General features: G+C 38.3%; 1 protein-coding gene across 3 annotated transcripts in view; it reads right to left on the reverse strand.

Moving 5' to 3' along the window:
* Positions 1 to 374: 374 nt before the first annotated feature.
* The window catches only part of LOC143855687 (protein RRC1-like), a 51,236-nt gene continuing 24,237 nt past the window's right edge, over positions 375 to 27,373 (reverse strand). For 2 of the 3 annotated variants that reach the window (XM_077365753.1, XM_077365756.1), the window contains 8 exons: positions 18,741 to 18,962; positions 18,504 to 18,562; positions 7,377 to 7,461; positions 7,030 to 7,167; positions 5,965 to 6,189; positions 5,031 to 5,869; positions 4,740 to 4,921; positions 375 to 1,141 (listed from right to left, as the gene is read on the reverse strand). In XM_077365753.1, coding sequence (XP_077221868.1) covers positions 852 to 1,141; positions 4,740 to 4,921; positions 5,031 to 5,869; positions 5,965 to 6,189; positions 7,030 to 7,167; positions 7,377 to 7,461; positions 18,504 to 18,562; positions 18,741 to 18,962 — 2,040 coding nt within the window. In that variant the 3' untranslated portion in view covers positions 375 to 851. The remainder of the gene's footprint in view (positions 1,142 to 4,739; positions 4,922 to 5,030; positions 5,870 to 5,964; positions 6,190 to 7,029; positions 7,168 to 7,376; positions 7,462 to 18,503; positions 18,563 to 18,740; positions 18,963 to 27,373) is intronic. The other variant, XM_077365754.1, reaches the window with a different exon arrangement.

Below are 27,373 nucleotides of genomic sequence, written 5' to 3' on the forward strand. Positions count from 1 at the left end.
TTAGACCCGATAACCACACACAAGTGGCAATAGTACAGTAGGCCTGCAATGATCAGATCAATATATTTGTACGAAGATTACTACCAACCTTTTCGATCTTGAAAGGAGTAGAAAATAAAACAGAAGATAATGAATAAGTTAACACCACAATACCAATACATAAGAGAATCAACACTGGAAATAAAACAGAAGATGATGAATAAGTTCACCTAACAAACTATGGGTGGCTTGTCAAAAATTGTTGTACTAGTATTATGAAATGAACTTATTCAAATTCAAAATTTGCAGTATTAGAAAAGTGGCTAAGATCCATTTTACCCAACAAAAAGTAAATAAAAAGGGGGATGGAGAATGAGAATGCAGTTGAGGATTCATTCAAGACAACATAACTACCTTCAGATGATCTCATTAACAGAAAACTCTACTAATGCAGAAGCTGTAAGCTCTTTTAGAGAGTAACCATAAAATAAAAATTCATAGGTTGGAAACAAAACCTGTAGCTCTAATACAATTTGACAAGCAACGTTGGAGGATTGAAACATGACATTCTCTAAAAGATATTTCACAAATGTTGGGGTTGGGTGGATATACTTCATACGACTCCACCAATATGGAAAATGTCAAGGGCAAGGCACGTATAATGCAATTTTGTTTGTGAAAATGAACTAACCAAGCTCTCCACCCCAAAACCACAGACCAAATATAGAAGCCAGTGCACAGTGAAAGCTTCCATTGCTAACAGGCCACTCCACAATAATCCTGCGAGAACATCTGACACCCCTCCTCTCTCTCTCTCTGCATACGAGCATCTCAATTCGAATTGAGAAGCCCTCGTGCTTGAAGACACTCTCTCATTTCCCTTTTCTTCTCATCTCCCTATCCCTCTCTCTGGACTTATCATGATCATCCCTCTCTCTACTCCCACTCTTCTCACGCTCTCCCCCCCTTCCGTTTTCTGACTCATGATCTCTGTCTCTATCACGGAGCCTATCTCGGTCCCTATCCATGTTGTTTTCCCTATCCCTGTCTCTGTTTGATGACTTGCGTGGTGGACTACGGCTCTGGCTTTGGCTGCGGTGCCGCTTCCTTGACGAATCATGGAAATCATCACGTCTCTCCTTCCTCTCCTGAGATGTCGTCTCTACAGTTTTAAAACGTTAAGAGTGAATCCATTTGCATACATACAACAAAATTAATCAGTTTGAAAAGATTGGGGTTATAAAGTCTAGTACTATAATTCGTTTTTGTAAGGATTGCATGAGGAAAAAACTACAGAAGAAACCAGCAGAAAGTAGTTGAAGACTAGATTACATGGATATAAATTCAATTTTAAGATATGGAACATAACAATAACCAAGGTTTTGTGACCAACCTGTTAACTGATCCAACACAAGGAAGGTCTTGCAGATGCAATCTGTAATTATATAACTAAGCACATTTCTCTACCACATTATATTATAGTTTTCACAAATGATTGCTTAAAATTAATAGAATTTGAAAGCATTTCATTGTTCCAAGATGTGGATTTGGATCACTGAAGTTCTAGTTTGCTAATAATCAAAATGTTAATGGCCACAGGTTTCAAGGTTTCAAATAGGACTTGGAGTCGAAACAGCTTCAGTGGAGACCAATGTCATATTTTTTTAATATCATGGGGGGTTCAAACATCATGGTGGGAGAACTCTCCAGTATTTTGGAGGAACTTGGTATACTCCTGATGCCAGCACGCTCATCCAGTATCAGGATCGTCCTTCAGCACCAAATTTCGCAGTGGCGTCCAATACACACTCATGCATTCAGTAAGCTGTTCTTCAACTCCAAGCTTAAAATTATCGGGAAATGATAGGTGAGGGTATTGACCTCTTAACTAAAATAATTTTCCTTATTTCTTAAGACAAAGAAAGTCATTTCGAACGGTAAGGTGTTAAGATGTATTTTTATTGATGAACGTTTATTTTTATCTATTTCGGATGTATGAAAGTTTATTTTGCTCTAAAAAAATGGTTTCGAGGTTTCACAAAGAATCGTAAATTTAGGACCTTACTCTGTATATCGACCAAACATTTATTTCAAAGTTCAAAAGTCAGTTTCTTTGGACAGACTAGGGTGACTAAACTGACATGGAAATGCAAAACTGCAATTTATCCAAATATTTTTTTCAAAACTAGTTGAAATACTAATAGGGCAGTAAAAGGACAATAAAGAACTTTCAAGAGGTAAAATCATACAAATACAGATGGCAAAAGCATTGATTTCTTCTACTATAAAATTATTTGCTGTAGATAGCATCAAAGTACAGTTTTTAGATGGCTGTCTGCAGGCAACAATGTCGGCAAAAAAAGTACATATTGGATGCTACGCCCAATGGCCTCAATGCCTCCACAATAGAGAAGTTATGAGGGATAACAAGAAACAATTGCTATAATGCTGAGACACTAGAACCCTTAGTCTTTGAGTGAGAGGAATCATGGAAGTCCAGTTCCACATCATATCCACTGACCCTTGTATTCTTTTTCCACTAGAGTAGGTCTTTGATCAAGTCATCTTCACTGGGTTGGTTTTCACCAATGGACGTTTGGTTTGCATGAGGGTGCTATAATTTCCCATTGCATGATCAAGAAGGGATGAGCGTTTACCCTTGATGAATGTTGGGGTTGATCCATTAACTTCTCTGCAAAGTACATTATGAACGTTTGGTTTTCATGAGGGTGCTATAATTTCCCATTGTATGATCAAGAAGGGATGAGTGTTTGCCCTTGGTGAATGTTGGGGCTGATCCATCGACTTCTTTGCAAAGTACATTGATAGGTATTTATATTAGAAACCTGGTTTTCGAAATAGTAATTAAAGTTAATCATGTCTCTATTGGTTTGCATGACTGTGTTGCTGGGCTGATCCATTCTCTGCAAAGTACATTGATAGGTTATAAGTATTTATATTAGAACCCTGGTTTTCAAAATAGCAATTAAAGTGAATCATGTCTCTATTGGTTTGCATGAGTGTGTTTCTTGCATATTTTTAATTTCCTTTTTTCTTCTTGTAAGGAAATGCTAGCATGTGTTGATCCTCTCTCTTTCTAGTTGTACTCTAGTTTTGGTGTACACACTTCCAATGCCTTATGTTTATTTTTTCTTTTCTTTTTTTTGGTAGGTAAGCTGTGATTGAACCCCGACCTCTTTGTTGAGGAACAAAGCCTCTTACCAATTGAGCTAGAGGCTTAATACCTCTTAATTTTTGTTAGTTTATTCATTACGATAACAAATGTACTTGTGATTACACTAAAAAAACTATGGCAGCTGCCCCATAAATTAGGTAATAGTACTAATGTTATAGTTAAAATGAAGCAAATAATAACCATGATATAGAATTAGCAAGTATTGTGCTTCATTATGTTGGACTAATGCGCCTGAGGGACCGACAATTGATTGGTTTGATCTACATATATCCCAAAACTTAAAAATCAAGAATTCATTATTATTTTTTTGTCACAGCCAAACATTATTCTGCTAAAAAATAGAAAATTTGATTTGAGTTTGTCGAACGCGGTTCTGTTGATAGGAGCACTAAAAAAATGCATTCTGATTCTTGATTCCATAATGAGATTCAAGAGCATGGTTGCAGAACACAGCCTTATTGTAACAAAATCTAATCCGAACCTAAATTTTGATACCAGTTACCCACTCATGTAGTCCTGGATCTGGTAAGGGTTTTACAAGATACATCAGTCCAAGACTATTAGAATAGATCCAAATAGTCAGACTTCAGAGATATGAAAACCAAAGAACATACCTTGGGAAGAAACTAAAAGATTAAGCAAAAAGCAAACCACACAAGCAACACGTATTCCTAAATAAAGAGGAGAGAGGAGAGAAAGTGTAAGTCACTTAATCGAAGGGAAGTAGTCGAGAGCCAGCCAAGCTCCACTAAAAAAATGCATTCTGATTCTTGATTCCAGAATGAGATTCAAGAGCATGGTTGCCGAACACAGCCTTATTATAACAAAATCTCATCCGAATCTAGGTTTTGATACCAACTCATGTAGTCCTGGATCTGGTAAGGGTTTTACAAGATAAATCAATCCAAGACTATTAGAATAGATCCAAGTAGTCAGAGATATGAAAATCCAAAGAACATACCTAGGGGAGAAACTAACAGATTAAGCAAAAAGTAACCACACAAGCAACAAATATTCCTAAAATAAAGAGGAGAGAGGAGAGAATATGCAAGTCACTTAATCAAAGGGAAGTAGTCGAGATCCAGCCAAGCTCCACTCCAAATCCACGTTTTAGACGTGACACCCAAGAGAACTCTCTTAATACGCAAAATACGTCCAAACACTACAATTCGTGAGTACTAACCCCCTTTTAAAACACGGAATTTTCTATCTGCATAATGAATTAGGAAATGACATCACTTCAACCCTTACTCTAATATAAATCCTTGCACTTCTATATCCAGTAACAACATCATTTAAATAAAGCAAAAACTATTAAAAAACTCTCTATAAGGTTACTTAAGGTTCACGTGCACCATTTGGTAGACCATGGCTCACATGTGCATGAGAGAGAGGGGCTCAGTACTGACTTACCTACCAAAAATGTGGTAGTATTTGGGGGTATGAAAAGAAAATGCAATATGGGAATTTTATATTCTTAAGCTGCAAATAAATAGAACTCAAATAATTGCGGATAATATCAAGTTGATTCAATATTAAAAAATATTCACTACTTCCAACTTACGAGACGAGCGCCTACTGTTTCCGGAAGCATCTTCATTCGAATCTAATAAACCAAATTCCAATTGCAGTCGTCTCCGTTGATTTGCCACTTTCTTCTCAATTTCTTCTGCATTTCTGATGCCTCGCTCCTCAAGAGACTCACGGTATTCCATCACGGCAACTTCGAGGCGCCTTAACTTTTGCCTACAGAACAACAGAACATTCAACCCCAAGTTGTACAGATAATAACATATTTTATTTATAAATTTTGCAAGTAAAATAAAATTTTAAAACTTGGAATAATAATACAAACCTATGTTCTTCATTCATGCCACCATCAGGTTGCGAAGGAATGTTAGAATTAGTTGCTACTTCCGGCTCATCGGCCTTACTATGACCATCGGCAGCATTTTCACTTCCAGAGGATGAGTAGCTTAAACCCAAACCATGAGTGCCTTTCCTATCTTCACCATCACTGAGATTATCCTCCCTAGCCCATTTAGACACGGGTAAAAGAGGATCTAATTTTTCGTTTTTCTTTGTGAAGGCTTTTAGTTCAGGCTGTGGAATTGGAAAAGTTGGAGCTAAAGGCACTGCAGAACCTTTGCCTTCTGATCGCATTGCATCCTCCCCATATCGACTCCACCCCGATGACCCTAATGGATCTATTCCAAGGTCGGTTTCTTTACGACCAGCACCATTTTTATTCCATCCACCTTCATCGCTTGAATATTTACCTGAATTAGAACGGCTTTGTGCAAACCTAATATCATCATCTCGGTTATAACCCCTCTGCCTTTCAGCCTCCTCCAAACTAAGCAATCTTGCAACCATCATCTCCCGACCACCGCAGAGTGATAACCCATTATGCCTGCAGCGTCGTTCCAGCTCAGCAAGGGGAAGGCTTAATAACTCTTTCATAGCAGCACCCTTCCCCATTGCCAGTGCGGCATCTGGGTCAAGCTTACCACCTTCAGCCAAATCTCCAGAGCTGGTTTTGGTTTCTATTTCCGGTGCATCCCCACAAATAGAATGATATGAGATGACACCTGAGTTCCCCGATCGAATAAAAGTAGCTCGTAGTCCATTCACATATGCATCTGAAAAGAGAAACCAATCTGACCATACTTGAAGAACCTTCAGAACTCGTTCCTACAGTAATATCATATGAAATGGAGCATGTCACCTAAAGAGTAATCGAGTAACTGGCTCACAAAGGCCTACAGCGGAAAATTCTAAATTCGTACCTTGAGGGCTTCGGCAGTGATCCTTCCTGTGACACTGCGATATAGGTCATTGAAGCTTTCCATTATGTCAGGTATGGTTGCTTCGAATTTCGTACGGTAAGCAGATGCATTTTTTACAGGAGCGCTACTGTTATGAAGGATGTCAGAGACGAGCATAAGCCTCGCAACTTTAGTTGGTATGGGTGTTTCTTTAAGCGTCAAAGATTCAGTAAGAACCTCAACAATCTGAGATGGAAAAGAACAAGTACATCAACTCTAAGTCACAATATCATTCTTGGGAATTTCTCGGCAAGGGAAAATCTCAGGATATATTAATTTTTTTTATTTTTTCGGATTTATATTGGGAAAAACGATAAAAATAAAATTATTTTTAAAAATATATAAATATTTAATATTTAACAAAAAATAAAAAATAAAATATATTGTAAAAATATCAGGATAATATCATGATATTATCAAGATATTTTATGATAAAATTGAAAATATCGCTATATTTTTAAAGGGAGATGATTTTTTCACGCCCGCGCACCACCACCCCCCCCCCCCCCCCCCCCCGCGGTAGGATTATGCTCCCCCTTTAACGTGAATGGTGGGCAGACTTTAACACTTTGATGTCAAATCACATTAAAAGGGGGGCACATAATCCTACAGGGGGTGAAAAAATCATCTCCCATTTTTAAAATCTCGGGATTATTTCAAGATTTTGTCGTTTTATCAAAATGTCGCGATAAAAATGCGATATTGAAAATATCTGAGATATTTGTGACATAGCATAAACTATGCACAACAACACATAAAACTTAAAAAGATACAAATAAGAAAATAGTAGCGATGCTGGAGAGCTTGCACTTTTTCTTATGGTCGACATGACGGTCAGATTGAAGTGGGCATTAAATAAATAAACTATATGAACTATATATTTGAGACTTAGAATACCCTCCCAGAGCCTAACCAGCATGCTGCTTTGGATAGGCCTCGCTGAAAAGACAATCCAAATCCATTTGAATATTTTAATTCATTCAAAGCTTAGGCAGAAAGTGGTCCAGTATTTCAACGTTGGTTTACCTCTCCCGCTGCATCAGCATTATCCAAAGCAAACCCCATAGCCTCTTTGATCTGGCTCCTCTCCAAAGTCAAACCACGCAACATGTCCTCAAATTCATCTCGCTGTGAATCCGTCAGTGTGCGTTCCAATTCCACGCGCTGGAGGAGAAGGAAACATGCAAAAAGGAATGGTTGATAAGAAAAAATTTCCTCTGCCGCAAAATTTTATGTTTAATTGTTTATGGAGAAACTGCCGAAACATAAATGCATTTCATAGAATAGTAATTACATTATTCAATTTTGTAAAGAAACAGATGTGCAATAAAAAATAAGAAAAAAAAACATCCCGCACAGCAAAGACCTCTTACCCTGCTTCTCCCTGCTGCAAATGTTGTCGCAGTTTCTTTGTCATGCTCTGGGCTCCTAATGGCTGGAAGAGATGGTGGTATCCATCTAGATGGAGAACAGAAGAAAGTAGTGTATTAGTCAACAGGTTCTATTAGACCAACCGAATTGAGTTCTCTTGCATTTTGAAGTGGAGGGAATATAAAAAGTTGCGGATCTGCCCCATATCCTATTGTCATGTCAGAAGGTTGGCTAACGGTGAGGCAGATGATCTTGCCCAAATGGGTGTTGGTAGAACCCGCTTGGAGTTTTTTATTTTCTACCCCCTTGACGCCGTTTGTGGCCTAATTTCTAGTTTTGTCCTCTCTTGTTTCTGTTTCTCATATGGTGACAATCTTGGTTGTGGTTTTATCCTTCTCCCTTCTTGATAAATTTTTTTCCATTCAAAAATAAATAAATAAATAGGCTGCAAAAAGGAACTGAATGTGCCCCCTCAAACGCATGTGGATTGAAAATCAACATACGTTTGATTACAATAAAATTCCCAACAAAAAGATAGAATTTTCCACTAGAATTCCCCACAAGAAAATGGAATCCTTTGATTTGAAGTGCACGGACAAAATTTGATGATGAATATCCCCTGATGTTGTTGCCAAATGTTGATTGATGATGGTTGATAGTGATTGCCGAAGTCGCCGCCACTGGTTGATGTGCCGCGAAGAGGGCTTATAAAAGCCAATGGATCTTAACAAACTATGGCCTCAATGGGGAAAAATGATACTCAAGCCCTGATGGGCGACGGGTCACTATGGACCAATGCCGGGATGGTCAAGAGTGGGCCTCAATGGGCAAAAATGGGACTCGAAGAGCAAGACATCATGGGTCTGTTTTGAGTAACAATCCTCATACACTCTTTCAAGCACGCACTTCAAAACTAATGAAGCACCTCAGCTGAAAAGAGGAAAAATTCCAGGCAAGCACCTAAGTAAGGTACCTCAACTGAAATAGAGTAAAGAAGGAAATAAAAATTGAGATTAAGAAGACAACTCTGAAAGGAAGAAGGATGAGAAGCGAAGACTAGGGACTTAAGAAGGAAGACGGCAAAAAAGCAATAAGTAGGCAATGACTATTGGAAGGCAAAGGGAAGTATCACCATTGAAAAATAAAGCACAGACTTTATAGAATCTGACCGTTCATTTTTTATTTTTATACCATGGAGAACTTACAAGATTTTCTATTAATCTTGGATGCGAATACCAAATTGGGGGTATGCCCTTTTTTTAAAGACAGAAGAGATGGGGTGCATGAATCAAAAGATTGGAGTGTGAAATACGTAAAGAAAATACTAGAATCTATTATAATATAGCAGGATGGGGGTTTCACTGTTCATGCTGACATGGACAGTCCCCCCATTCAGCTTCGATCCTACGTGGCACCTAAATGTTTCAAACACCTAAAATTTTCAAAATATCACAAAAATGGCATGAGCTGGTATTCCAAGATTTTCTCCCGGTTTCTCTGGCTTTTCGTGAAAGGTTTCATATTACGTCCATATTCCATGTTTACTTCCTAATTTATAGCAATTTATGAATCAAAATCTTTCTCCACAAAATTAGCAACTTCCCCTTCTCTTAAATTCTTATCCTTAAAATTAGCAATGTAATCTCAAAAGGGAATCCCAAATGGGCTTAAATCTCTCGGGTTACAAATTGCCGTGTATCTCCCAGAACTTCCTAATCGACGGCATAAATCTCTCGATACTTGCTTAAAAGAACAACTCATTCCACGAAAATGAAAATCTAGCAGCCAAAGGTCAGTTTAGTTTGGAAAAAAATCTGCAATCAATAAAACAGGAAGTTGCAGAGGTTGATCGAGTATTGCCACAAATTCTGTCACCAGAAACATGTTGAAGCTCAGTTGATCGAGTTCCAGAAAGTCAATGCCTCTCATAGGCAGGATTTCAGATTTCATACGCGCTCAAAAGTTGAAGGAAAACAGAGTATTTGTTTCATGAAACTACTTCTAAACAACAGTTTCCTTGCAATGCCCTATCTCCTCAATGAAAATATTCCGAGAGACAGAGTAATGAGCAGAGAAAAACATAAGGATTTTATAAATGTTTTCCTTCTCACATGAAAAACCAAACCAACATGGATTTAAGAAAAATAGAAAACTTAGGATTTCAATTGTTTCTTGGGAAAAATAGGGGACTTAGGATATGCTATTGTTTCTTGGAAAAAAACTATGTGATCTTCCATTTTTTTTAAGTTTTAATGCTTATTAAGCTAAATTTTCTTAGTGTAGGTGTTGATACTTCATTAGTAAACAGATTTATAGGTGTTGATTTCTTAGGATTCAGATTAGTAGATCTTCTCTTTGGGTTGGAATAGAGCAATTTTCCATAGCTTGAAACACCTTATTACGATTTGTAGATGAATATGTGCTTTTCTTATGAATTTGATTTGGTTGCTGGGTTCATATTCATGAGAATGTGTAGATCCTCTTGGCATACATATTTTTTTATTAATAACTTTATGTTTAGAACTAATAAAACTTTGGACATAACTTCCCATGGCAAGCATTGCAGGGCTGCACCATTGTTGCACCTTTAGAGAACTACAGTCTACAGCAAAATCTTTAGCATAATAATCAGCTGAAGGTAATGCCTTTCTCTGTTAGAAGAAAAAGCCCTTTTTTAATTACTATGATATGAAATTGTTGTATTTTTGTTCTAAAAGAATTATATTACTACTCACTTGATTACTCCCTTATTTTGATGGTAGCACTCTTTTTTTTAGATTGTTTTAATATCTAAAACAACATTCACCCCGTGCATCGCACGGTTGTCACACTAGTTTAAATGAAACGGCAGTTTTCACTTTATCTCAGAAAATAGCGAAATTAGAATGAGCAGGGTGCCTTTATCAATATTGGCATTGCTGTTCTTTCAAGGTTTGAATGAAATCCATGGGGTGCTAAAAGGCAAACGATCAAATTTGAGAAATGAGGATAAAAAAGAGTCCCAGTTGTAGGTTGTGTATAATGATAAGGACCAAAGGAAAAGGAAATGAGTGCCTTGAATAAAGTAGAATGAAGGGAGTGAAATTTGGAACAAACCCTTCTGAAAAAAAGAAAAAGAAAAAAAGGAAACCACGACAAGAAGATCTTGTGAGAGAAATAGGCAGTCAGGATTAACGGTGGTTTGGCATATTGTGGTAGGAGGTCTAGGCTTTGAGAGGAGATCTTTTATGTGTTGAAGAGAAATAGATGAAGGACATGATGAGGCCGGAGAATTTGACAAGGGTACCGGCGGATGGCAAGATTGGTCGTCCGCCAGAGGACAGGGACTCCGTGTATTGTGCTCAGGACCGAGTTGGATCTAATGCTCTCATACCATGATAAATTTACAGAATTTCTATTATCCATCGATGATTTACAATAGATCTCATGGTGTGCTTATATAGAGCACATACATGATAAACATAGAAAGAAATAAACATAACCAAGGCAACAGATAAATATAGAAATCTAATTACTAAGATTAGCCCAATTGCTAATTTAACCAAGCTACCTAATCTACCACAATCACTCAGTTGCCTAACCTAAACAATTACTAAATCCACCTCAATCAATCTAAGATATGATTTTATTCTCTAATAGATAGAGTATGTCATAGCTGATCGAATAACAAGTAGACGCGGCGCAAAGAAGAAGAGCTAGGCTAGAGGTGAGTAAGCCTACGACAACCCTTGCAGCTAACTAATGGTAGCTTGATGCAAAGCTAGTAAACATTGATGATCAGACCTCACATATAGAAGCTAAGTGTTTGCGGGAGCCGATTCACCCAAAACAACTAAGGAGGTCTGAGAAGCTTACAGATTGGAACAATAATTCTAGATTGTCCAATAATTAAGACAATCCCACGATAGTTATCCCTGCATAAAAAAATAACCTTGAGTATTTGGATGAGGTTGTTTGTCATTAAGGATAAGAGAGGGCTAATTCTGGAATTTATAATTCGAACATGGAAATAAAGAGGATCTGAGAGATCTGGTTTTGGGAAGCTGCGTCAATCAGCTAACAAGGAGTCTCCAACACAGAGAATTTGCAGAGTTGAGAAAGGGATTTAAAGTATTCACCTCCCTACTTGTAAATTTTTCTGTAGACCTTGTTGCAAGGGAAGAAAACCAGAAATTCAGTAAGCATCCATTTGTCCCCACGATTGGATCTCTATTTACTGAATTTTTTACTATCATTGTATGTTGTTGTTAGACTTAGAATTGCATATCTCAGAAATTTAGGAGTTTAGTTGAATTTTTCCAGTGTAGACTGAATTTTCCTCTCCATCTGCTATATAGAAAATGTATGAGGGACACTTGTTACATTGTTATATCAACTTCCTGAAACTCTTATCAAACTTGTTGTGATTGAAATGTGCATCGATCAAATTGAATAAACTACAATACAGTCCAGTTAATTCCAGTTAAGAGGTGGAATGGTTATCGCTTCATTCAACAAATGGAAGAACTGATCTGCGGCAGGTGTAGGGCTCGAGGCCAGCTTTGTCCCGGTCCTGGGTTATGTTGGTATCGGCCATACTTTCCTATTCATAGAGCTCCAGACTTTGCAAATCTGCTTAACTTTAATGACATCATCAAATCCAGAGAACATTCTCATGTTGTGTTAGATCAAGATCGTCAAGCTGCTTTCTTCGACGCACTACAGAGCCAGGGTTGTGGATCCTGTCATAGGAATTCATGTAGAAATAGCAAGGATAGATGCTGAGAATGTTGAATTGCAAAATCAACTGGTAGAGCTTGAAAACCGTCTTAACGAGGCTCTCCCGACTATTCTTCTTCCAATATCCTGCTTTGAGCCATCTGTTAGCAGTTTTGGCACCGCCAGTGCAAGGTGGTGGAAATGCTGGAGGAGGAGGTGGTGGAAATGATGCTGGAGAAAATGCTACTGGATGAGAAGGTAGTGGAAATGCTGCTGGAGAAGGATGGTTAAGACACTGCGTAATTATGTAGTGATCTTGAATTTAGCATAGGCCATTAAGTAATCAACACAAACAAACTTGATTTAAAATTAGTTTTGGGTGAGATTTTTGAACTCATTTTGTGTCAATTTGGCGCTGATTTGAATATGATTTTAATACTCATTTTGTGGTAATTAAAAGTAGTTTTCATACTCATTTTGTGGTAAATGATGGTGTTGATTTGCAGTAATCGATTTGTCAAGAATAATTTGTCCTGAATTAGTATTATCTCTTGTTTTTATTCATTGTTTTCTATCAAATGAGCATTTTAATCAAACTTAAGTGAATTGTCCTTTGAAATTGAAGACCGGTTTACCGGACGAGAATGGTGCCGAACACCTTCCATTCTCGTAATCAGGTGACGAACCTAGACATATGGGATCGCGGACTAGTTTAACAGTGTCACTTATGGGTCATAAGTCCCTAACCTAGGTGGCGACTCTGGTCATTTCTTTTGTGTGAAGTTCAGATTGCCTTTGTAATCCCAAATTCACAAAAAAGAAAACTTTTATCAAAATCAATAAACCAATAAAGAGCAACTCAAATTTAAGCCATTCATGTGGGTCGTGAAGGGACTTCCTCCCGGATCTGGTACCACACCTTTAAGATGGGGAATGGTCCCTCGTACCTTTTCTAGTTTCCTGATTTTATCTTTTGAACAGGGATTGCTAAAGGTTCAATTATTTTTCCAAATAATCATAGAATTCATTTGCAACATAGAATTGCTTCCGAATAATCTGTTGCTATGCGATTTTCTCTAATTGTAGGCTCAAATAAATCCATTTTGCCTTATCTATATACTTTGTTGCAGACAAAAAATATACAATAGAAGGCGTAACAAGAATCATTTCTAATGCTAACTCTGCACTAATCCTTTTTCTTTCGGTGCTCAAGAATTTTATTATCACTCAATACCTTTCTCATTCATTGACAATTTGATTACCACAAATCAGCACCATCAATTACCACAAAATGAGTATAAAAAATCAGATTCAATTACCACAAAATGAGTATCAAAATCATATTCAAATCAGTGCCAAATTGACACAAAATGAGTGCCAAATTGACACAAAATGAGTGCCAAAATCTCACCCAAAGCCTAAATATAAATTAAGTCAGTCTATGTTGATTACCTAACGGCCCATATGAAATTCAAGATCACTACATAATTACGTAGTGTCTCAGGCATCCTTCAGCAGCATTTCCACCACCTTCTCCTCCAGCAGCATTTCCACCACCGCCTCTTCCTCCTCCAGCATCATTTCCACTACCGCCTCTTCCTCCTCCAGCATTTCCACCACCTTGCACGGTTGTGCCAAGATTGCTAAGAGATAGCTCAAAGCAGGAGTGTTGAAAGAAGAATAGTCGGGAGAGCCTCGTTAAGATGGTTTTTAAGCTGTACCGGCAGATTTCGCAATTCGGCATTCTCAGCATTTATCCTTGCTATTTCTACATGAATTCTTAAGACAGGATCCACGACCCTAGCTCTGTAGTGCGTCGAAGAAAGTAGCTCGACGATCTTGATCTAACATGTAACAACTGAAAATTTTGGGTTTTTATTTAAGATAATTTCACCCTAAAAAGTTAAGATTCAGAGTGTATTAACCTAATTAATATGTGTCATAAAAAGGGTTTCAAGGGATATTTTGGCACTTTATAAAAAGTCAGTGGAGGCCTTTAATTTTCGATTTTTGGTGGGGCCCTACAATTTAACGTGAAAACCATAGCCTTTCTAAACCACCCTCTTATTATGTATTGTAAAACAAAAAAATTGATATTTCCACTCCAAGTTTTAATTAAAGTGGGTGTGACAAGATTGCCCAAGCAAGATTATCACACTAGACATTTGTGTGAGGGGCATTCTTGGCATACAATTTTGGGACATGTTTCCATGTAGCAAGAAATCAAAAATATTTTCAGCATAGGTATCCTTCCCAAAATTTCTAACGCTATTTCCTTGTGGGTGAAAATTTCATTTAATACTCCCCTAGTAGGGGCGCCACTTTTGGGCCTTGTTTTTATACATATGGTATATGTACATACCCATGCATCACAAATGAATGGGAATTGCCTTCTTTCTCTTTGTGAAAAGCAACTGTACGTTTCTCCCTAGAAGGAAAAACGCACAGTGTTAACAAAATGAGAAGACCACTTGCTTTAAAAGGTGGGATTTTGGAATCTTGCTTTAAATTTATCATTTAAAGAGGGAAAGAAGTGAGACGTGTGTACTATGCCTTTCCATACTCCTTTAAAATATTGTGTGGGCCACCTTCAATCTTGCAATCAAGGATTCTTCTTTTGGTAGCCTTTTAATGTTCTTGGTGGATAAATTGGAAGGATGGTACATAAAAATAGAAAACTTATGTAAATAGGGATTTCTTGGGGAGAAATCAAATTTATAAATTAGGAAGCCTTCCTCTCTTTCTCTCCCTCTTAGGATCGTGTATTTCATCCTTTGCTATTCCCATCAAAACTTTGAAAGAGAGAGAGAGAGAGAGAGAGAGAGAGAGAGAGAGAGAAGTGTTCGGCCATTAAAAGAACAAGGAGAAGAGAAGTTCATTTTGATTCATTGACTACAAGTAAGTGCTCAGTGAACTCATCATTTATTTTCTTTGACTAGGCTTATGTAACAAAAATAAAATGAAATAATGGGATTTCTAAAACCTTCTTGCAAAGCCCATATCTTATGTAAATTACGTCATCTCCTTAAGTTATAATTTTTCTCTTCCGGAACAAGACTATATACAGATAAATGGCAAATGAATTAATGTTCAAAAGAAAAACTTTTGAGCACACATATTAGATAAGAGCCAAAGATTTTACTTTCAAGAATTGTACCTTGCCAATGTCAAATAAATCTGTAAAATTTTTGGAAATCGACATTAGTATGTCAAACGAAATGTTATTGATAATTTTTTTTTTTTTTTTTATAGATATCTACGCTTTCAACTGAAATTTTAATACCTTATGTACATCAAGTGCTTATGTGTTACGAGTTAGCACAGTATCTATATAAACGTGCATATAAGTAATCACTTATTCAAATAAATCAAGAATATTGGAGTGAAGAGAACTAGGTGTAATTAGGAAGTGTACCCTAACTTATGATGAGATTTAGCAATTTAATGAAAATCTTAGTTGTGTGTGCGGTTCCATGATCCCAGGATTTGTGCTTATCTGATTCTGGTTAGAAGCGGCTTCGAATTTTCCAAGTTCTGGTTACTCGCTTTATAATGTTTTTAATGTTGATATGGTTTCATTATTCTATTTTCCATATTAATGAAATGAATAATTTAGCATGTGTAATAAGAGTGGACTGTTCTGCATGTTTTCCGATTTCAATTAATTAATGCTTGGAATTGGATAATGATTGGAAAATTTAGATATGGATTGTAAAAGAAAGTGTTTTATTGGAAAATAATTGTAAACATACTTAGGATTGGGAGTAATGGAAGGGAGGACTAAGGAGAACCCTTAGATCCAACCTTGGGCGGAAAGCCAAAAGCCAACCAGTCGCTGGTGGGCGATGCATTGGGAGGAACCCTTGTGGTGAACCGATCGAAATCCTAAAGTGGATCACGTTCCATTAGGGAACGGAGGGTCCTTGATGGTCAATGATCACCGCTTAGGCTAGAAAGCCACCGCAGTACATGAGGAGAAAATCAATGGGAACTGCCGCATGATCATTGGGGAAAAATGAGAGTTCATTTAAGGTTTCACTCATGCATTGCATTTTACAATTAATTATTTTAGCTATAAGTTGATAATAAGACTGCTGTAATTCATGTTTAATTTTGTTCCATTGTTATAGAAAATATTATGGTGAAATACATGTCGCTTAATTTCATTATTTAGAGAGTTTCCTTTACTTGCTTCTAACCCCTCATATCCTACAGGAATGGTAGGTGAAGAGGAGGGAGCTTTTGCTAATGAAGACATTTGATGAGACCAATACGGGCATTTGGGGTGCTAGAGTCATAGAGTGCGGATTGACATCATGGTCACTTCCGTGGTTTTGATTTAATTGGATTTAGGATTTATTATTTTGGTTATTCAGACTTTGGGTTTAATTATGTTATTGGGTCTCAAATTTGGAGACATTTTCTTTTTATTGTGAGTTGTTCACGAGAATAAAAATGATGAGAAGGTTTGAATTTATTTAGTTTTAATTAATCGCTTCCGCTATGCGTTATCTGTTCAAAAAAAAAATTATGCAAAATAAAAAGTTCAGCGGTTTTGGTAGCCACCTCAGGCAATGGAAGCCGGGTCGTTACATAACACAACACGGAACTTCCTCTGGATTCCGACGATGCTATTAAAGCTAAGAGTTGCGAAGTCTGAAGCTCTCTGAATAGGAAAGTATGGCCGACACCAACACAGCCCAAGACTAGGACAAAGCTGGCCTCGAGCCCTACACCCGCCGCAAATCAGTTCTTCCATTTGTTGAATGAAGCGATAACCATAAAAACAATGTTCTAATTCCACCTTTTAGCTGGACTGTATTATAGTTTATTTAATTTGATTGATGCACATTTCAATCACCGCAAGTTTGATAAGAGTTTAAGGAAGCTGATATAACAATGTAACAAGTGTCCCTCGTACATTTTCTATACAGCAGATAGATAGGAAAATTCAGCCTACAATGGAAAAATTCAATTGAACTCCTAAATTTCTTAGATACGCAATTCTAAGTCTAACAACAGAATACAAAGATAGTAGAAAATTCAATAAATGGAGATCCAACCGTGGGGACAAATGGATGCTCATTGAATTTCCGGTTTTCTTCCCTTACTTATAACAAGGTCTATAAAAAAATTGATAGGTAGGGAGGTGAATACTCTAAAATCCCTTCTCAATTCTGCAAATTCTCTGTGTTGGACTCTTTATCAGTTGATTGATGGAGCTTCCCAAAACCAGATCTCTCAGATCCCCTTTATTTCCATGTTCAAATGAATACCTCATTTTCATTTCCCAGGTTATTCACTTTTGCAATTATAAATTCCAGAATTAGCTCTCTGTTACGCTCAAAGACAAACAACCCCATCCAAATACTCAATATTATTTTTTTATGCAGAGATAACTATCCTGGGATTGTCTTAATTGTTGGGCAATCCAGAATTATTATTCTGGCCTTTAAGCCTCTCAGACCTCCTTAGTTTTTTTGGGTGAATCGGCTCCCGCAAATACTTAGCTTCTATATCTGCGGTCTGATCATCAATGTCTACCAGCTCTGTGTCAGGCTGCCATTAGTTAGCTGCAAGGGTTGTCGTAGGCTTACTTACCTCTAGCCTAGCTTTTCTTCTTTGCACCACGTCTACTTGTTCTTCAATCAGTTATGACATACTCTACCTCCTTGTCGAAGGAAGAAGTCATGGTCGTTGGCGTCCGCTTACTGATTCCGCGGGTCTTCCTTGTTCGCATTATATGGCTTTAAATGACTAGCATGGAAGATTTTATGAATCACTATAGATTAGTAGGCTAGCTGGAAGCTTAAGTTTGTATAAAACTTTGCCTACCTTCTTTAAGATGGGAAATGGTCCCTCGTACCTTTTCTAGTTTCCTGATTTTATCTTTTGAACAGGGATTGTTAAAGGTTCAATTATTTTTCCAAATAATCATAGAATTCATTTGCAACATAGAATAGCTACCGAATAATATGTTGCTATGCGATTTTCTCTATTTGTAGGCTCAAATAAATCCATTTTGCTTTATCTATATTCTTTGTTGCAGAAAAAAAAATTATACAGTAGAAGACGTAACAAGAATCATATCTAATGCTAAATCTGGAATAATCCTCATTCTTTCGGTGTTCAAGAATTTTATTATCACTCAATACTTTTCTCATTCATTTTTTATTAGTTTTCACTAGGTTTTGTATATTTTTTGAAGGAAATTTTTTCCATTTTATCTGTGATCTATTTTGTGGGTTTCTAAAAGGGAAATGATATATCGGCCCCTTGTTATTATTTGGGAAAACCCCCACTGGTGTTAAGGAGTAGTCATAAATACATTAGAGGGGGCTGTCCTGAATAAAAAGGAGGGGTGAATATATCACTTACCTTCTGAAATAGTATTAAATAACACTGGACAGACATAATTCAGTGCTTATTACCTCCCACTTCCAGTTATCATGATGAAAGGCTCTGTTCGCCACCTCTGAAGGGTATCGCCCTATATTTCCAAAACACAAGTAGTTAGTCAAATGAGCAATATGCACATACTATAACCTCCAACCGTTGTACAATACACCGAGAGTGTATATAGCATTAAAATGATGAAAAACAATTCTCTGGAGAGACGTAGTACTGACTTTATCACCACATATTTGCTGGAAAGCAGTATTATGTACCTGAGCAAAGGAGTACAGCCTCCACACATAGTATGTATGTTCCTTTGATCTAAGCTCAAATAAGAAGTTAAAAAGTTGATTCCCACGACCTCTCTCCATTATTGCTTGTTCAAAAGCACATCCTCCATCAAGAACATGTATAGCCATGGTATCAATCACATGGCGAAGGTGGTCATTTTCAGGCGGGACAACCATTATATCAGGAACATTTGGAGTGAGCACCTAAGGACAAGAATAACAAATTCAATCTAGCTACTTAATATATGCACATAAAGTTAACCAAAAACAATAAAACCCACATAAAAATTTCATGTCTATTGTTCTATAGGTTGGAAAAACAAATAGAAAAAGAGAAGTGGAAAACAAGAACATAAAGGGCAAAGCCCAAAAACCATTAAGATAGAGACGGTGTAGACCATTCTTCTAGTGAAACGCCCAACTTGGACAAGTTGGCGTCCTGTGGAATATTTCATTTTTCAAACAAGAAGAAACAGCCAAAAATAAATTCAAATCTTCAAATTATGGTTCCAGTAACGCTGTGGTTCTTTGAACATAAAATGTGTGTAAAAAAAATTTACGGCCATTTTAAGGGCGAAAATGGGCGTACAATTTATTTTACACCCATTTTACGTCAAAAGAAATGGAGTTACACCCAGAAACATAGTTGTAAATTTTGTTTCGGTGGCCATTTCATTTTGGCCACCGTAACGAAATTTCAGAAAATTTTGGACAATTTCGTTCGAAACTTTTCGGTAAATTTCGTCAAATTTCTGTAAATTTCTGTAAATTCCGGTCAATTCCAGTCAATTTCGGCCGAAATCCGGAACGAAATGAAATTTTCGTCATTTCGTGCCAGTTTTTGGCTGAAACCGAAACGTTTCGTCCATTTCGGACGAAACGAAACGAAATTTACAACTGTGCCCAAAAATAAATAAAGATTTTAAAGCAGATAGTCTGACACTGTGCACATGCATGAAAACAAACTCTTCCTAGTTTCTTTCGTCTTTGCCGAGCTAAGGCGTGCCCATGTGCTGAAGGATCAAAATGGGCTGTGAGCTGAAACAAACTACTTTGCTGATCCAAGAACAACGAAATTTGCCACAAAAACAACTAAGATGCAGGCCAAAAACAAATTGGGCACATCCAAATATCCAACAGTAGGCACTCAACAAAAGAAGGGGCTTATCAACATTTCAAGAGACTAAGAGAGCCTAAATTTTACACCCATTTTACGTCGAAAGAAATGGAGCCTAAACTAAACCCAGCAATATATAAAGATTTTAAAGCAGATACTCTGAAATTCTGCACATGGATGAAAAGAAACACTCCCCAGTTTCTCTCATCTTTGCCGAGCTAATGCGTGCCCCTGTGTTGAAGGATCAAAATGGACTGTGAGCAGAAACAAACTACTTTGATGGTCCAAGAACAACGAAATTTGAGCAAAAACAACTAAGATGCTGGCCAAAAAATAAATTGCATACATCCAAGTATCCAACCATTCAAAAAAAAAAATTTAAGTATCCAACTATAGGCATCATAGAACAGAAGAGGCTATCAACATTTCTAGAGGACTTAGGCCCAAGCAAGTCTCATCCATCTTTAGGTTGAATGTGGGCCTTGATGCTTAAATGGCCCAACGAACTGGCATATGCAAGAGCAGCTGGTGGGAATGCAACGGGAGCAGAGGAAGCTACCGGCTGGCAAGGCTCCAGCTCTGTTCAAGGTTCTAGGCAGTCTTATCTATGAAACCCACATTCAAACAGTCCCCTCTCCAAATGAAGCGAAAGCGTGTGCTTTATTATGGGGGCTGAGGTGGTTTGCAAAGCATGGTAGTCGTCAATTAATTATTGAAGGAGACTCGTCTAATATTATATATTGGGCTTCTAACAAGGACATAGGTCGCTGGGTGTTAGCGGACATTGGGGCAGAAATTAGGGACCTTGTGGCCATGGTATCACCGAAATTTCAGAATATGCGCAGGTCTGCTAATGAGGAAGCTGACAAATAGCGAAAGATGGGGAGGATAGAGAAGAGCTGATACTAGTCCAGGAGAACCACGAACAGGAGACGAGGGAAGAATAATGGTTCAAGCCTTATTTTCTTGATTATTGGTCGTTGATCTTGCTTTCAGGGTGATGTAAAGGATATTATTCCAGTGGGACATCTTTTCCCCTTGACGTAATAGTCCTTACAGTATCAATAAAATTGTTATCTTTCAAAAAAAAAAAAACAGCCCCCTGTCCAGATTTCCAACGGTGCTCAATGCGCCTCCCAAACCTATGCACCAAGTTTCAAAATGTTTCTCCCAGGGGTTCACTCCAAGGAAATCCTACCTTTCTGATCAAGCAAAGACAAATTTCTTCGGCTTACACATTATTTCTACCTATGTAGAGTGTCCCTATCGTTCCCCTTTTATAATCAGTATGTGATAATTTCTAAATATAACTAAAATCAGTATATTCAGAGAGAAAAGTTGATACCATGAAAAGAAATTCCAGTACAGACGCAAGGTCTAAAAACAGATTGACGTCCTATTGCAAAGGCAAGGCTTCGCAAAACCATCTTAGCCAAGTAACTACTTTCATCCCTCTAAGAAGATGGAAGAGAAAAGTTCTAATACTATTGTGAGGGCCGCAAAACTCTTCCAATATGTCATCTAGAAGCCCAAAGGATCAGGCACAGCTCTCGGTGTTTGTTTGACCATCTTGGACCTCGGTAACCTTGTTTTGCTTCTCTTTGAAAAAATATTGCCATTAAAAAAAAAGGTTCAAACCCAACTCACCAAATTGGATTTTACAGTCACCTTCCAAAATTGGATGCCCTGACAAGCGAGAAACAGACCTCCATACCTTCTAATAGCATGACCGTCAGTCACAGTAACCGATGTCTTCACTGGAAAATCCCTTTCCAGTGACAGTCTCTGGCACACTTCTCTCACCACGCATGTGTTGTCTTTCCTAAGCTAACGAACTTTAGACTAAAATGGGAAACATGTCATCCTTGTGCATTAATATGTGACAATCAAAAGGGTTTTAGGTCTCAAAGTGATAATTTCTTTGCTCTTTTTTAAACAGTTAGAGAGACCATTTTTTTTTTTTTTTGAAAGATGACAAATTTCATTAATATTTGAAGCGCAATCGGGACCAGAGGTCCCAGCCTGCTTTTACAAATATTAGATATAGGAGACCAGACATATCCGGCGGTTTACAAATGAGACAAATTATACTTCCAGAAGAAAGGATAGAACTATCCTTTTCATAATGGAATACGGACATTACGGATATGAAAATATTTCAAATTCCTCCCATTCTGCTCCATCTTTAGCCAAAGTGTCAGCCATCTCATTTGCCGATTGCCGATCGCCTCCGATGTTCAAGCCGTGGATTAAGTACTCGCATTAGATCCAGTATTTCCGCTACTAGCTCCTGCAATCTCCAGGGACCCTTTGATGACTCAGAAACCCGAGCCACTACATTTGAGGAGTCCCCTTCCACTATTAAGGGACGCTGGTCGTGTTCAGATGCCCATCGTAGACCGTAGAGTAATGCTCTAACCTCAGCCTCATTAGAGTCACATATTCCACAAGGTCCCGAATATGACATAACAACTGATCCAGAAGAGTTTCTAATGACTCCTCCAATCCTCGCTCTTCCGGGATTGCCCAAAGAGTTGCCATCGAAATTCAGTTTCAACCATCCCATTGGCGGGCATGACCAATTTGGTTTAGGCTTGGAACGAATAGTTTTGTCCCATATTATTAACCACCAGTTCCTTATGAGGTCACCCATTACATAAGGAGTTTGTTTCTTGAACTTTGTCCATGAAATCATTTCAATTTTGATATCCAAGGCAACACAAGCCACAGTTCTACTTTTCTCCTGGAAGATGCGTCTATTGCGTTCTTTCCAGATATTCCATACTATGGCATATGGAGCTGTTGCCCACAGATATCTACCCATTTCTCCAAAGGGTCCTGTGCACCATCCAGAAAGGAGGGAACTGATAGACTGAGGGCACACCCAAGAGACCCCAAAGACTCCAATTTCTTTTGTCCAGATGTGATAAGCGAAAGGGCAGTGCAGCATTAGGTGATCCAGGGTTTCTTCATTTTGATGACAAATGACACATACTAGCCATACTGAAATGTCTTTTCTTTAGGCGATCACATGTATTGATCCTCCTGTGTATCAATGTCCATCCAAAAGCTACTACCCTTGGTGGAGCCAGCGATTTCCAAATATGCCTTGCTGGAGAAAGATGACCTTCATTTAACAAAGAGAAGAAAGACTTGGCAGAAATCCCCACTTGAAGAGGGGATCTAAATTCTTTCATTCTCCTTATGTTGCGAGCAATATGCCGATTCCAGAGAAAGAAGTAATCTCTGGAATTCTTGAATTTCATCGTCCTTGAGGTTCCGGCGCAAGCGAATGTCCCAGAACCCTCTTCCACCCTGACCCTCTCTCACCAAGTAGTTAGCAACCGACGCTGCTAGATTCGAAGCAATTCTAAAAAACCTCGGAAATTCCAAGCAAAGTTTAGATTGACCGCACCAAAGGTCTAGCCAAATCTTACCTTAGTACCCTTTCCCACTTTGTATCGAATTGACCGGTCAAATTCCTCTTTAATAGAGCAGATGGATTTCCAAACACCTGAGCCCTTTCCTCCCGTTTAGAGAGACCATTTTAAAAAAGTTACAATGTCACGTTCCTTTTTTTTTTTTTTTGAATGGTTTCAAATATTACATTTTTATCTGAATGTTACTCCTGATACACAAGTAATGATGATCAAAATGACTTATATTATAAGGCATGAAAAGAACAGTAGTACATGAAACCAAAAGAATGACACTTGACTTCCCCGTCAGATACAAGGTGAAGTATCTACTGAACTCAACCGACATGAGAATAAATCCTCTTGATTCAGATTCTATGGAAGAAAAAATGTAACGACCCGATTTCCGTCGTGTCGCTACGAGCAAAAGAAAGTAAAAATCATGGAAATATTTTTTTTTTTTTTATACAAGCATCAACGACGATCCCGATAGAATCTTATTACAACTTAAAAATGATACATGACGTAAGACGTCAAAATGCAAGGACTCCAGGAACGAACTCTCTGATCACACAGTCCCTTATCCCATGGTTCCTTCATTTGCAAATGCTCCGCCATCTAATGCCTCAACCCCTGTGGTGGAGGAATCAACGTCAAAGCAGGGTCATCCAAAGACCGAGCAGAGTAAAAGAGACAATATAAACAGTTCATACAATATAATCCACATTTCAATAATGTCTAGAATAAAGATTACAATGCCCATGGCAATATAAATCAAAGGAGTGACAATAATTTCAATGTATGCTATGTATGCATGTATGCAACAATTTTATAAAATGAGACAGCACATTCCCCAGGTACATCCGGCTTTTCCCCCATTTATTTTTCTGTCAGTTCTTTTCTGACTTTTTCATTTTCTTTTATTTTTTTCTGCCGGTGTCCTTGCCGCACGGCTAACCACTACCCCTGTCTGAAGGTAGTGACGTTATGGACTTGGATTACGGTCTCGCATTTGCCGAGCCGGGGATACTATCCCTCGGGGATACTTTCCCTTTTTGGTTGGTTTGCCAACGAAAGGCAGTACACGCTTCTCGCGTTGGCCTTTGGACCTTAGGTCCCAGGATGATTCCACCACACCCTTAAGTTCCCCTTCACTTTCCCCCATGTATGCAACATGTATGCAATTACTTACCTTTGCCTTTCTTCCTGCATTCATTTCAATTCATTTGATTCCAGCATTCATTTCAATTCATTTGATTCCAGGCAAGCGAGTATAAATTCACTAAGCAGGTATTTATCAGGCAATTTATAAGCAGAGCTACATTGCATAGACAATTATATTGAACACCATTACAAGACAAGGTCTAGCTGTCACCTGCCTTTTCTTATAGTCGCAGTAGGACGAGATGGCTCCTGTAGGCAAATAAGTGAAATAGGTCAACTTATTTTAGTCTAGGTCCTTTTAATATCACACAGACAACACTTGTCCTTTCTGTGTCCATTTATGTCCTAAAATAAGGTTCCCTGTGTTCACTATTCATGTGGGCCCCACATGCTACTATTCATGTGGGCCCCATCATGTCACTATTTATGTGGGCCCCGCATGTCACTATTCATGTGGGCCCCATCATGTCACTATTTATGTGGGCCCCATCATGTCACTATTCATTTCACCATAAGTTGATAAAGTTTACTTTACGGTTACTATGCTAGTATTTCACCGTTAAGTATATAGGTGGTAGAACCAACCATTACTTTATCCATATAGGTGGTAAAACCAACCATTACTTCAAATAAAATATAGGTAGGTGGTAGAACCAACCATGAAAGAGATCATTAAATAATTTAGGTGGTAGAACCAACCATGAAAGAGAGACTATTATAAAAGACTTACTTGGTAGTGGATTTTCTTTTTCCTTCTTCTCTCTCTCTCTTCCTCTTTCTCTTTCTTCTCTTCTCTTCTCTTCCTCTCTCTCTCTCTCTCTCTCTTCTCTTCTCTTCTCTTCTCTTCTCCTTTTCTTCTCCTCCTCCTCCTCTATTTATAGACATTTTTTTGCATAGTACTTTTTGCATAGTAAAGACTATTTACTATTTTAAATTATTATTTCTGTCGGTCAATAGTATTTTTGCATAGTACTTTTGCATAGTAAAAACTATTTACTATTTTAAATTATTATTTTCGTCGGTTAACAGTATTTTGCATAGTTAATAATATTTTTTTATTATTAATTTTGTCGGTCAATAGTATTTTTGCATTTTTTTATTATTATTTTCGTCGGTGCGATGATATTTTCGTTTCCACTAGGGATGGGTCCCGCTGGTGGTAGGACCCGCTGGTCGTGGGGCCCGCTCGTGTGGGACCCGCTGATGTGGGACCCACTGGTGTTGGATCCGCTTATGTGGGGCCTGCTTGTATGGGGCCCGCTGATGTGGGACCCGCTTATGAATAGTACTCGGTGGGTCCTACTGTGAATAATACTTTTAAATAGTGTATCTCAATAGTGAACTTGCATAGTATTTCTGCATAGTAATCTCGCATAGTGACTATTGTGAATAGTAATTGTGAATAGTGACTATTGGAAATTTTTAACATATATATATATCTATTCCGTTTTTGTTGACATCTGGGGCGGTGGCTTAGTGGTAGGAAGCCGTTCAATCTTAGCTTAGACTTGGGTTCGAATCGTGTACGCCCCATTATGCCAGATGTCCTCATGCCCGATTAACTTGGGGAAAATGAGTAATGGCCGATGATTACCCACCTATGAGGCCATTTTTATATTTATATATATATATATATATATATATCTATTTTACCGGTTCTTACATTCTACCCCTCTTAAAAAAAATTTCGTCCCCGAAATTCCTCTCTATCACTAAGTAACTAAAGGCGTACCTCCAAATAATTCTGGAAAATTTTTCTGTATATCGGATTCTCGTTCCCAAGTAGTCTCATCGACGCCATGGTGACGCCAAAGTACTCTGACAAGGGGAATCGACTTGTTCCGCAAAACTCTGTCCTTGCGCTCCAGAATGCGCACAGGTCCTTCCGAAAAGGACCAATCACCCTGAAGCTCCACCTCGTCCTCTTCTAGCACGTGAGAAGGGTCGGGATGATATAGACGAAGCATGGATACATGAAATACATTATGCATCTGATCAAGGTTTGGAGGTAATTCCAACTCATAAGCTCGAGATCCAATTTGCTTAGAGATGCGATAAGGCCCGATGTAACGAGGGCTCAACTTACCTTTCCTGCCGAACCGCATAACCGCTTTGAAAGGCGAGATTTTAACAAAAACCATATCTCCTTCAGCGAACTCGAGCTCTCTACGCCGCTGATCGGCATAGCTCTTCTGCCTACTCTGAGCTGCCTTTAACCTTTCCCTGATCAAGGTTACTTTCTCAGAAGTTTCTTCCACCAATTTCGGCCCAAGCAACTGTCTTTCACCAACTTCAACCCAACACAATGGTGATCTACAAGCACGACCATAAAGAGCCTCGAAGGGAGCCATCTGAATACTTTGCTGATAACTGTTATTATAAGCAAATTCGACTAGGGGCAAATGACGCTCCCAGTCTCCCCCAAAATCGAGAATACAGGCTCTCAATAGGTCCTCCACAATCTGGTTAACCCTCTCGGTCTGACCATCCGTTTGAGGATGATAGGCAGTGCTAAAATTTAGCTTTGACCCCAAAGCTTCATGCAACCCATGCCAAAACCTAGAAGTGAATCTGGTGTCCCTGTCAGATACTATAGAAGCAGGTACCCCATGCAATCTGATAATTTGCGCCACATATACCTCCGCCAACTTGCTCATAGTCCAAGTCTTTTTCATGGCGATAAAATGTGCAGATTTGGTGAGACGATCAACAATCACCCAGATGCTATCACAACCATTCTTGGTTTTGGGCAAACCCATGATGAAGTCCATAGAAATACTATCCCACTTCCATATGGGTATCTCCAAAGGCTTTAGAGTGCCTCCAGGTTTCTGATGCTCAAATGGGTAAGGTTCCTGGCTCGAGAGCAATGGTGAAGTCGATCTCCCTGTGGGGAGGCAACTCCGTGGGATCCTCTG

Source organism: Tasmannia lanceolata, unplaced genomic scaffold (genome assembly GCF_043159265.1).
Source record: "Tasmannia lanceolata isolate RefF3 unplaced genomic scaffold, GAP_Taslan_0.1 ptg000023l, whole genome shotgun sequence".
NCBI classification, from domain to species: domain Eukaryota; kingdom Viridiplantae; phylum Streptophyta; class Magnoliopsida; order Canellales; family Winteraceae; genus Tasmannia; species Tasmannia lanceolata.